This window comes from Danio rerio, chromosome 10, assembly GCF_052040795.2.
Source record: "Danio rerio strain M-AB ecotype USA chromosome 10, GRCz13ab, whole genome shotgun sequence".
In the NCBI taxonomy this organism is placed as follows: Eukaryota; Metazoa; Chordata; class Actinopteri; order Cypriniformes; family Danionidae; genus Danio; species Danio rerio.
In genome coordinates, this window is record NC_141030.1 from 1,812,501 (window position 1) to 1,825,000 (window position 12,500).

General features: G+C 37.9%; 1 protein-coding gene across 4 annotated transcripts in view; it reads right to left on the bottom strand.

Moving 5' to 3' along the window:
• Positions 1 to 12,500, bottom strand: part of nup155 (nucleoporin 155) — a 40,545-nt gene that overhangs the window by 1,576 nt on the left and 26,469 nt on the right. For 3 of the 4 annotated variants that reach the window (XR_015500270.1, XR_015500269.1, XM_087269002.1), the window contains 12 exons: positions 11,181 to 11,319; positions 10,791 to 10,926; positions 9,232 to 9,385; positions 8,269 to 8,373; positions 8,035 to 8,189; positions 7,670 to 7,799; positions 6,111 to 6,224; positions 5,916 to 6,036; positions 3,931 to 4,041; positions 2,327 to 2,463; positions 328 to 434; positions 1 to 251 (listed from right to left, as the gene is read on the bottom strand). The exon at positions 1 to 251 is cut by the window's left edge. Coding sequence is in view for 2 of the 4 variants with exons in the window: in XM_087269002.1 (XP_087125128.1) it covers positions 113 to 251; positions 328 to 434; positions 2,327 to 2,463; positions 3,931 to 4,041; positions 5,916 to 6,036; positions 6,111 to 6,224; positions 7,670 to 7,799; positions 8,035 to 8,189; positions 8,269 to 8,373; positions 9,232 to 9,385; positions 10,791 to 10,926; positions 11,181 to 11,319 (1,548 nt within the window). In the remaining 2 variants the exon portion in view is untranslated. 4 annotated transcript variants of the gene reach the window in all.

Below are 12,500 nucleotides of genomic sequence, written 5' to 3' on the forward strand. Positions count from 1 at the left end.
CAAAAACCTCTGCAGAGCACAGAATGGAGGTGTGAGGAGTTTATTTTGGCCGTGTGTGTGTGTCATTTCCAGGACTGTATGAGTGTGTTTACATTATAAAGTCTGGTGGTCTTCAGTGCAGCTTCTCCAGCTTGGCCTGCAGGGATTTGAAGTTCCGGATGATGTCCTGCAACGCCGCGTTGGGACTCAGAGACTGCAGCTCCACCAGATAACCACAGATGTTGTCCAGACACGCGTTGGTGAATCTGCGTCTGCAAGACACCGTGGTGAGATGCAGGTAAAAGCACTGGGAGGTGATGGTGATGGTGAAGGTGTGGTAGTGCTAACCTGTCGTAGGTGGGCACACGGCTGGGGTCGTCCACGTATCCGGAGAGCAGCACATGAATACACTCCACCAGATGAAGAGGCTTCTTTAGACGCTGCCAACACGGGTCCTACACACACATGCAAGCACACAGACAGATGTAGACACACACACACACATGCACGCAGAACACACATACAGACGTAGAACAGACACACAAGTGCAGACACAAAGGCACAAGCACACATAACACAGACAGACACACACATTGATAAAGACGCACGCAAACAGAGACATGCAGACACAGACAAACACACACACAAGCGCAGGCCGACACAAACACACACACACACACACACACACACACACACACACACACACACACACACACACAAGCGCAGGCCGACACAAACACACACACACACACACACACACACACACACACACACACAAGCGCAGGCCGACACAAACACACGCAAAGACACGCAGACACACACACACGCAGACACGCACACACACACACACACAAGCGTAGGCCAACACAAACACACACACACACACACACACACGTGACACAAGCACACATGCAGAAACAAACACACACGCAGACACAAACAAAGACACGCAGACACACACACACGCAGACACAGACACACACAAACATGCAGACACACACACACAAACACACAAGTGCAGGCCGACACAAACACACACACAGACACAAACACACACACAGACACATACACACACGCAGACACACAGACACACACACACACACGCAGACACACACAAACATGCAGACACACACACACACACACACACACACAGACACACACACAAACAAGCGCAGGCCGACACAAGCACACACGCAGACACATACACACACACACACAAAGCGCACGCACATACCCACAATTGCAGGCCAACACAAGCACACACGCAGACACACACAAACATGCAGACACACACACACACACACAAACACACACGCAGACACACACACACAGACACAAGCGCAGGCCGACACAAGCACACACGCAGACACATACACACACACACACAAAGCGCACGCACATACCCACAATTGCAGGCCAACACAAGCACACACGCAGACACACACAAACATGCAGACACACACACACACACCGACACAAACACACACGCAGACACACACACACAGACACAAACACAGACACAAGCCGACACAAGCACACATGCACACATGCAGACACATACACACACACACAAAGCGCACGCACATACCCACAATTGCAGGCCAACACAAGCACACACGCAGACACACACAAACATGCAGACACACAGACACACACACACACACACACAAAGCGCACGCACATACCCACAATTGCAGGCCAACACAAGCACACACGCAGACACACACAAACATGCAGACACACACACACACACACACACACAAACAAACGCAGCCCGACACAAAGACACATGCAAACACACAAACATGCAGACACACACACACACACACACATGTAAAGACACAGAAATGCAGACACAAAGACATCCGCATAAACACACACAGAAACACATGTACACACAAGAGGAAACACAGATGCAGACACAAACACACACATGCATACACACACATAGAGATACACATGCAGACAGAGACACAGACACAAACAAGAGCAGATGCAGACACACACACACGCATAAAGGTACATATGCAGACAGAGACAGACACAAAGACACACAGAGAAGCAGATGCAGACACACAGTCATACACACACACACATTTGTTTACGTAAACTGGACACACTACAGGTTTCCTTTGCTCTTATGTTGTACAAACTGCATTGTGTAAACTGTAAAGGCATTATAAATAGATGAATTAATAATATAGAAATGAATAAAATGAGTGTGTTTACCTACAAGAACACCGTTTTAAACATCTTGCTGGTTAATAATCAATAATATAAATGAATAATGTAATCGGTCATTCAGTAACTGGACACTCATGAGTTTATCTGGTCTGAATTCTGTTACCCGTGTCTTGAAGAGCTGGTCATACACCTCCAGCAGTCTCGGCAGCTGAACTCCAATCTCCTGCATGGTGAAGGTCACAAAACCCACATCCCAGTTCAGCCGGCACACTTCCTGTTCCAGGAACTTCACCAGGAAGTCTGAAGATCAGCACAACATCAGATCAGTCTACACTACGCTCTGTTCAATAAATCAACATTATGCTTTAAAATTGAAATCAGCCAATTAGAATGATTCTCTGGAGTAATGATGCTGAAAATTCACCTTTACATCACATCAATAATTACCAGGGGTGTAACGGTATCAGAATTTCACGGTATGATAATACCTCGGTATGAATGGCACGGTGCGGTATTTATTGAATAATTTACAGGAAAAACACAACTAATGAAAAGACTCGAAAAAAAGTGCCAAAAGTGTTTATTTACATTAGCACTGAACATATTAATGACATACAAATCAGCCATCTATCTGTAAGTTTAGAAACAGGAACTTCAATTTTTCCATTTTAATAACAAAAAACTATTAAACCATGTAGAAAAAATAAAGTTTCAATTTAGTATTGTTGAAAACTCATCACATTCAACATTTAATCACTCACTCACTTAGATAGAGATGGGTTTTTGGGGAAAATTATCATATAAATATAATCTGGTAAAAGCTGGGATCTCCCCTGCAACAGAAACCACCCTCTTATTTGAGACTGAGGTTTCTGGGACAGAGAGATATGATTTAGCCAAGGTTGACAGCAGTGGGTAACGTTGTGCATTGTCTTTCCCCCACTTGAGAGGACAAACCATGAGTGAGATAGAGGTCTCATGTCTGCATCAATCTGAACAGTGCGCTGTGTTCTGCAGTCCCCATGACTGTTTTTAGTCGTATTCCCCGACTTATATTTCACCACAGTCTGGCAGTGCCTGCATGCTGTTTTTGTCTTTGTCAACCTTTTCTCCTTTTTCGTATCTTTTTAGAAAGAAACCAAAATGCTTCCACACATCCGATTTAAAACCCGCTTTAGGTTCGATCATTTCCAGCTCTTTTTCTTCCCCGCTACTAGCAACACACTCCATTTCTGCATTACTGGATCTGTAGTGGCAACAGACCGCAAAGGATGATGGCCACGACTGGGCTGATGGGAATTGTAGTTCCCGCTACCTCCTGTTCGCTTCATTCGCCTGAGCAAACTTTTCTCAGAAATATAGTTTATTGAGTCATGCGCCTACGCTAATATTGAAAATTTTAAAAAATTACTATTGCGGTATGACGGCATTTACAACATAGCTACATCCCTAATAATTACATTAAACTATGTATATATATATACACACAAACAAGGGAAATAGTTATTTTGCATCGGAATAATATTCACAATTACCCTGTTGTTATGGCAACCAAATTTAAATTTATTTAAATTTAGCATTCGCAGAATCAAAAAATTCTGGAGGGTCTGCTCAACACAACTGCTGTTTGTCTTTTTTTATTCATTATTGGTCACGACACTAAAATAAATAAATAAATAAATAGACAACTTTTTAGTCAGTGAAAGTCCAGAGAATCAAAACCAGACTTCAGAGAGGGAAACTGGTCTGGAAAGTTTGGAGTTGTACCTAACGGGAAGTATCGAGGCGTTCCAGCGTACACTTTCCCCAGAGACACCAGCTTCAGACTCACAGCTCGCATCCGGTCTGATGGACTCATCACCACACTGTCATTCAGCTCTGAGGGAAAAATAACACACAAACAAACACACACACACAAAAACAAACACACACACACACACACACACTTTCTGTCAGTTAACAACCAACTCAACAATAAATTAAAACTGCTGCTTTTACAGGGGAAACTCAAGTGTGCTGATTCATTAATCACTGATTCTTTATTATAAATCGCACGCACGCACACAGTTAGCATTTGTGCTGATATTTAATTTATTTATTTGCAATGTATAAGTCTTTATGACTTTAAGTTACTCTACAAACACAGCAACTTTTACACACACACACACAAAAAAAAAAAAATAAAATAAAATATATATATATATATATATATATATATATATATATATATATATATATATATATATATATTTAAATTGTTATTTTTCTCGATTTCTTCAGTTTTTATTATTTATATATATATAAATAACTACAGATGAGAAATTACTATCATTATTTTTTTAACATTTATTTGTGATTATTTTCTCAAGCTTTAACAAAACATTTTGTACATTTAAGGTTGTAATTTTCCCCCCGTTTCTGTACATTGCAGCCGAAATGAATTAGCAAACAAATAAAATTAAAATACAATTACAACAGGAATAGATTAAAGTTTAGCAAAATTTTAAATATTAATAAGAATAGTAAATAAATAAATAAATAAACAAGAGGAACAAAACAATAATAATAGTAAATTAATAAAAAAATAAATAAATCAATATTCTGTTACAGTTATAGTGGTCTTTTACATAAATATCAAACTAAACCATATTAGTAATCACAGTTAAACCTGTTTGCACAGATTTATTTATAAATGTCAATCAAAGGCGGCAACACCAAGGCTCCAAAAATACAAATTTAGTAAATTAAAAAGGCTGACACAGAGCGTGTAACGTTTCGAGCCACCCGGCTCTTCATCAGACAGATGTATTTATATAAATGGATTATGGATTAATAATAAAATGGAAGAAATCGAAAAAATATAACGTGAAATATGATATTTAGCATTTATACTCTTTTATGACTCTAAAGCTTAAACCTGGGGTCACCAACCTTTTGGAAACTGAGAGCTACTTCTTGGGTACCGATTAGTGTGAAGGGCTACCAGTTATTAAATAACACATTTTCGTAATTTACTTTAAATTATATGTTGTTATTATTAATAATTAATAATATTCATATATGTGAAGACACTGACCATGTTAATGACTTCTCACAGTAGTTGTCAATAATGATTAAACAAGTTAGATAAATATCAATATGCAACACTTCGTTTGTCTGAAATAGTTTTAAAAAAGTTTAAAAGTTTTTTTTATTATATAACTTAAAAGTAATTTTCACATTTCCACCAATGCAAGTGTGATTTAAAAAGAATACCTATAAAAATATTAGATGCAGCTTAACTCATATGTGGTGCTATGGTGAGCTATTTTTAGAACAGGCCCGCGGGCAACTCATGTGAACCTGGTGGGCTACCTCGTACCCACGGGCACCATGTTAGTGACCCCTGGCTTAAACACTTAAGCAAAATAATGCAAAAAAATACTGAAAATGTCTAATTTAGATAGATAAAAAGGTACATTTAAAATGCCTAACTTTACCCTAATTACCCTAGTCAAGCCTTTAAATGTCACTGTAAGCTGAATACAAGTGTCTTGAAGAATATCTAGTCTAATATTAGGTGCTGTCATCATGGCAAAGATTAAATACATTATTATTTATTAGAAATGAGTTAAACTATTATGATTAGAAACGTGTTGAGGAAATCTTCTCTCCGGTAAACAGAAATTGGGGAAAAATATAAAAGGATTCAAATTCACCAGGAGGGCTCCACGGGAACTCTGAGTATTAAGGGCTACAGAAATGTGGTTTACCCTTCTCGATGATCTCCTGCCACAGCGAGTGCACCAGGATGGGGTCTGAATGTCCCGCGCAGTGAATTATAGCCAGTTTACACTCAGACAGCCGGAAATGATCCGCAAACTCTCCGTAGAGCTGCAGAAGGACAGAAGACGTCAGTAAAGCTGCTGTGAGGTGAACATGAAGCTGAATCATCTCCACTCCTTCACCTTTGTGATGTCCATCAGCTCAGAGTCCAGCTGTGTGATGGCACCCTGCACTGAGGGATGCTGGGAAAACTGTCTGCGCAAAGTCTCCTGGATCTGCACTTGAATGCGCACCACCTGCAGGATCAACACACACAGTGATGAAGAGACACACACCTGATGTCCTATGCATGAATTAAATGCACCCTGAGTGAAGCAGAGCACTGTGTTCATTTATACTGCAGCAACCATTTTCATTTGTTTTAGCATCATCCCTATATGGTTATGATATTTATTCCTATTTTTTATCATGTTATATTTTATTAGGTTTTTGTATAGGTTTTTGTTTTAGTTTTAATAATTTAGAATTTATATTTAGATGTAATATCTTGTCATTTTAGTTTTAGTCATTTTATGACATCGAACACTTGGTATAAAAAAAATTAAGAATTAAAAAACAGGACTCAAAAATATATTGATATAACAACATATTAATAATATTAAGCAATCATGATTAGTCATTAAAAATCATCAATGAAACATTTCTAAAAAAATAAAAAAGTACTATTAACAATAGTACTTTCCTTTTAGCTTAAAATTAATTAATAATAATATTAATATTAATAAATGTATATATAAAGATCATTGAAAGTAAATATTAATATTAATTATTATTATTATTATTATATTTTAATCATGCGGAAGGTGTTATGTGTGTGTGTGTTTATTAGGCCTGAACAATATATTGTTTCAGCAGTGATAATGCAAGTCACATTGCAAGACCTGCAATGTTGTTTATACACTCACCGGCCACTTTATTAGGTACACCTGTCCAACTGCTCGTTAATTGGAAAAACGTTGCCTGGTAGGGTCAGAATTATGTGTCAACAGAAGGAAATCATGGATCCATCCTGCCTTGCATCAACGGTTCAGGCTGGTGGTGGTGGTGTAATGGTGTGGGGGAGATTTTCTTGGCACACTTTGGATTTATTTGTACCAATTGAGCATCGGGTCAAAATCTCTGAGGAATATTTCCAGTTTCATGTTGAATCTATTCTACGAAGGATTAAGGCAGTTCTGAAGGCAAAAGGGGTCCAACCTGGTACTAGTAAGGTGTACTTAATAAAGTGGCCGGTGAGAGTATGTTGGAATTAGATTTGAGGAATCATTTCGGAAGTTTAACCATGATAAAAGTTTATCATCTGCATGTGTTTTTAAAACCTGTGACTTTGCATTCAGGCACAAAAAAATCATACGCCTTGTAAGTTTAATAAAGATTATACAGTGCTTTTACATGTGATTATTAAACTTCTGTACCTGAATACTATTTTCTGCTCTGCATTATTGCAATTATCTGTGCTTTTAAATTGTTTATTATATTTTATGCATGATTTACACCCAGAATAATCCCCAAACCAGTCTAAATTATTGAATTCTTTCCAAATAGAAAGAAGCTATTCAAGCTATCTGCTGAATTATGTTCATATCACAGTATATATTGCAGAAAAACAAGATATTGCAATGTCATATATTTCCAATATCATGCAGCTCTAGTGTGTATGTGATTTAGTCTGTGTGTGTACCTCCATCTTCTCCTCCAGCTCATGCAGAAACTCTCCGTCGGCTCCCAGTGAAGACACAGAGGAAGAGCTCTTGGCGGAGAGGATGGCTCTGGAGATATACTCCAGCCGCTGCTTCAGGGAGATCTCTGTACTACACACACACAACCAACACAAAACACCAGCTTTTACTTCAGCTTAACAACACACACGCTGACGTTATTTTAAAAATTATAATAATAAAAGCTGGAAATTTTAATATTCAAATGCACAGCTATGAGATGCAAGATTCTAAGCCAATCAGAGTTAAAGGAATATTGATTAAATTATGGGCTGTTATTTTTGGGTGCACTGTTCCTTTAAGTGGGCGTGGCTTATCAGCCTGATACCTGTGCATGTCTGCGAGTCGCGCCAGAACGTGAGCCGCTTTTCCAAAGCTGCGGTTCTTCTCGTAGTATCGCCACAGGAGGTCCATGTTTCGCACTTTACTCTGGTCCTGCTTGATCATGTGCATCAAATGATCCTCCAGGTATGGAGAGTTCACCTGCTCCGCAAGAGAAAAAGTCCTGAATGCTCAGAACAAACAGACTGACAAACATGACTGTGTGCGCGATGGTTGGTACCTCCAGCAGTTTGTCCGTCAGATCGGCCTGAATGAGCCAGTTATAGAGAGCGATGTGGAAGAGCTCGTCCTGGGACCTCTGAGCCAGACCAAGCATCTGCTCAAACTGAACGTACAGATACTCAGATTTAAAGGCATGAAACATATGAACTAGGATTAGAAATAAATGCAACTAAACGAAACTTAAAATGGCTAAATAACTGCACAAAAAAAACATATATTTATTAATTAAAAGATAACAGAAATAGAAACAAAGCTATGTTCTGTATGTGCAAAAAATAATAAATAATAAAAAATAAAAAGCTAAAATAAAGTTGAAGTATTCCTTCAATTGATTAAACAAATAAAAAAGACAATAAATAAAATAAATAAAATTAAGTAAACAAAACATTACACTACAAAACAAAACTAAAAACACAAATAATTAATCAATAATAAGTGTTATCATTAAAACAAACTATTTTTTAAATCCTTAATTAAAATATAGCTGAATTTAAATATATTAGAATAAACTAGTACTCCAAATAATTACACAAAATGCCAAAAAACATTTAAAAAATTTATAAACAACAGAGAGGTTCTAAATGTGTAATTAAAAAATTATAGTAAAAAGATAAAAGCAGTTCATTATTCTTCAAATTAAGCTAAAAAAAAATCCATAAAAAAATTAAGCTAAATAAACTAAATAAACATAAAACATAAATAATAAATAAAAGTTTAGTAATTCAAACTAAAACTACTTAAAACATCTTTAACCAAAACAGCTGAATTTATAAGTATTAAAATATTAAACTTAAAAAAATTTAAATTAGGTTGACTTAAGCGTTAAAATAATAATAAAAAATATATAATCAAAGATATAAAGAAAGGTATAAAAATATGAAAACAAATTATAGAAAAAAAATTAATTACAATTATTATTTTTAAAAAAGTGCTATAACAGTAATAATCAACTGAAGCTCACGTGAGCAGCAGCGTCCTCATTGCTCAGCATGTTAGGGTCAGAGGTCATGACAGGTGGTCCGGGTTGTTTGGGGACACTGGGGGACTGAGGGGCTGCTTTGCTCTGGTTCACCAGCTCCTGCATGGTGTCCGTGATGCATTTGTAACACAGGAGTCTGCACAAATATAATCAACACGTGCATTAAGCAGCAGATTTGAGTCTACAGGTTATTAATACATGCTGTCTGTGATGCATTGGAATTGCACAGTTTTCATCTCAGAATTCCAACATTATAACTGGGAATTGCAACTTTTTATCTCAGAGTTCCGACATAAGTCAGAATTCCAACCTTATTTTACAGAATTTCGACATTATAACTCCGAATCGCAACCTTTTATCTCAGAATTCCAACATTATAACTGGGAATCGCAACTTTATCTCAGAATTTCTACATAACTCGAAATTGCAACGTTTTATCTCAGAATTCCGACATAAGTCAGAATTCCAACCTTATTTAACAGAATTTCGACACTATAACTCAGAATCGCAACCTTTTATCTCAGAATTCCAACATTATAACTCGGATATGCAACTTTTATCTGAGAATTCTGACTTTATAACTCAAAATAACAATGCTATTTATCAAAATTATGACTTAATTGTTACTAAATGAAGACAACAGTTTAGAACTCGTCTCCTTTATTGCATGACCACCATGGCCGTTCACTAACATCAACAAAAAAAACTCCCGCTCACACCGGAAGTGACCTTTTAACATAACATAAAAGTCCTACTTCCTTTCTATGTGCAGTATCCACATTTACGGTTGTCATAACCTAGAATTGAACTTAACATTAATTTCTCAAAATTATGACTTTATTTCTTAAAATGACGACTTTTTATCTCAAATTTCTGTTTATCTCAGAATTATGACTTTTTTTCAGTATTCTAACATTATGACACAGAATTGCAGCTTTATTTCCCAGAATTGCTATATTAATTCTCACAATTCTTCAACTCAAAATCACAACATTATTTCTCTGAATTCTAATATTATAACATTGAATTGCGACTTTTTATCTCAAAAATCTGACTAAACTGTAAAATTGCTACATTAATTCTTAGAATTCTTACTTTATAACTCAAAATTGAGACTTTATTTCTATGCATTCGGAACTGCGACTATGTCTTAACATAACTTTGAATTGCAATTTTTTCATCTCAGATTTCTGACTGACCTTTTAAAACTCGAAATTGCGACTTTACATAAAAAGTCAGAATTGCGAGTATCATGCAATTCTGAGAAAGTAGCAATAACGTTTTAAAAAAATTGAGTGATTAACGTATAACATTCGAGTAAACATCCATTTAACGGCTAATTTACATCCCAGTTTTGATGCATGGAGTCTGTGATGTATTTTTAACATTCCAGTCTGCACAAACATATTACACACATGCATTTAGCAGCAGACTTAAGTCTAAGTTTTAATGCATGGTGTCTGTGATGCATTTATACCAATCGTCTGCACAAACATATTAAACAAATGCATTTAGCAGAAGCTTGGTGTGTGTGTACTGACCTCTCCTGAAAGGCCTGCTGTCCGCTGGCATCCTCCTCCGGCTCTCCGTTCCTGTAGAAGTGCAGGCCGAGTCTCTGATGGTCCTTCTTATCGGCAGCGGTGAGACACAGCTCCATCACTCCCTCATAGAAGCGCACTAAACCACAGCACAACTCAGAACTCATTCCAAGACAGTCCATTTAAAACAAGTGATTTCACTCGAGACGCAGGGTAACTGATGAGGGCAATGGATTACAGATACAATGTTGCTCTGCAACACTTCCCAAAAGGTTGCCCTTTGCATCATCAGCATTACAGTCATGTAGTAAATTCAAATGCAGTATCTACTCGAGTAGTAGGCGATTTCGGATGCAGCCTTTATGTTTGATTGATTGACAGCTGGACTCTCACCTTGTCTGTACTGCGAGCAGACGAGCGGCAGGTCTGTGTTGTGGCTGATCTGCTGGTAGAGACGCAGAGACTCCTTCAGCGTTCGCTCCTTCTCCAGCTTGCTCTGGATCTGTCTGGAGCTCTGCAGCAGCTCATTGGCCTGTCAGGAGGAAAAGAGCTCAATACACTGCTCAAACAGATTCACTTCTGCTCTCAATGATTGTTCAAATACTAACACCAAGACAAACAACAACAATAATAAAACAGAGAAGAAATGTGTAATGCTGCAAATGTGCAAGTTTGTGTATGTGTGCGTGTGAATGTTTGTGCGTGTGTGTATGTGTGCATTTGAGTTTGTGCATGAGAATGTGTGCATGCGCATGCTTGTGTATGTGCGTGTGTGAATATGTTTGTGCGTGTGTGTGCATTTGAGTTTGTGCGTGAGAATGTGTGCATGCGCATGCTTGTGTATGTGCGTGTGTGAATATGTTTGTGCGTGTGTGTGCATTTGAGTTTGTGCGTGAGAATGTGTGCATGCGCATGCTTGTGTATGTGCGTGTGTGAATATGTTTGTGCGTGTGTGTGCGGTTGTGTGTGTGCGTGAGAATGTGTGTATGTGCATGTTTTTGTATGTGAGGGTGAGTATGTTAATGTGTGTGCGTGTGTTTGTGCATGCATGTGCATGCAATTGAGTGTGTGCGTGAGAGAATGTGTGAATGTGCATGTGTATGTTTGTGTGTATGTACATGTTTGTGTGTGCACGTGTGTTTGTTTGTGTATATGTATGTGTATGTTTATGCATGCGTGTGCATGTTTGCGAATGTGCATGTTTGTGCATGTGTATATGTGCGATTGTGTGTGAGCACGAGATGGTGTGTATGTGCATGCTTCTTTATGTGTGTGCATGTGTTTGCACATGTATGTGCACGTGTGTGCGAGAAAATGTGAATGTTTGTGTATTCGTGTGTGTTTGAATATGTGCATGTGCATATGTGCGATTGTGTGTGAGCACAAGAATGTGTGTATGTGCATGTGTATGTTTATGTGTGTATGTGCGTGTGTATGTTTATGTGTGTATGTGCGTGTTTGTGCTTGAAAATGTGTATGTTTGTTTATGTGTGTGCGTGAATATGTTTGTGCATGTGTGTATCTGCATGTACGGGCGATTTTGTGTGTGTATGCAAGAATGTGTGTATGTGCATGTTTGTGTATGTATGTTTATGTGCAAGTGTGTATGTGAACGTGATTATGTGTGTGTGCATGAGAAAGTGTGTTTGCCCATGTTTATGTGCGCGAGTATGTTTACGTGCGTGTGTGTCTGTGCATGTGTCTGCATGCATA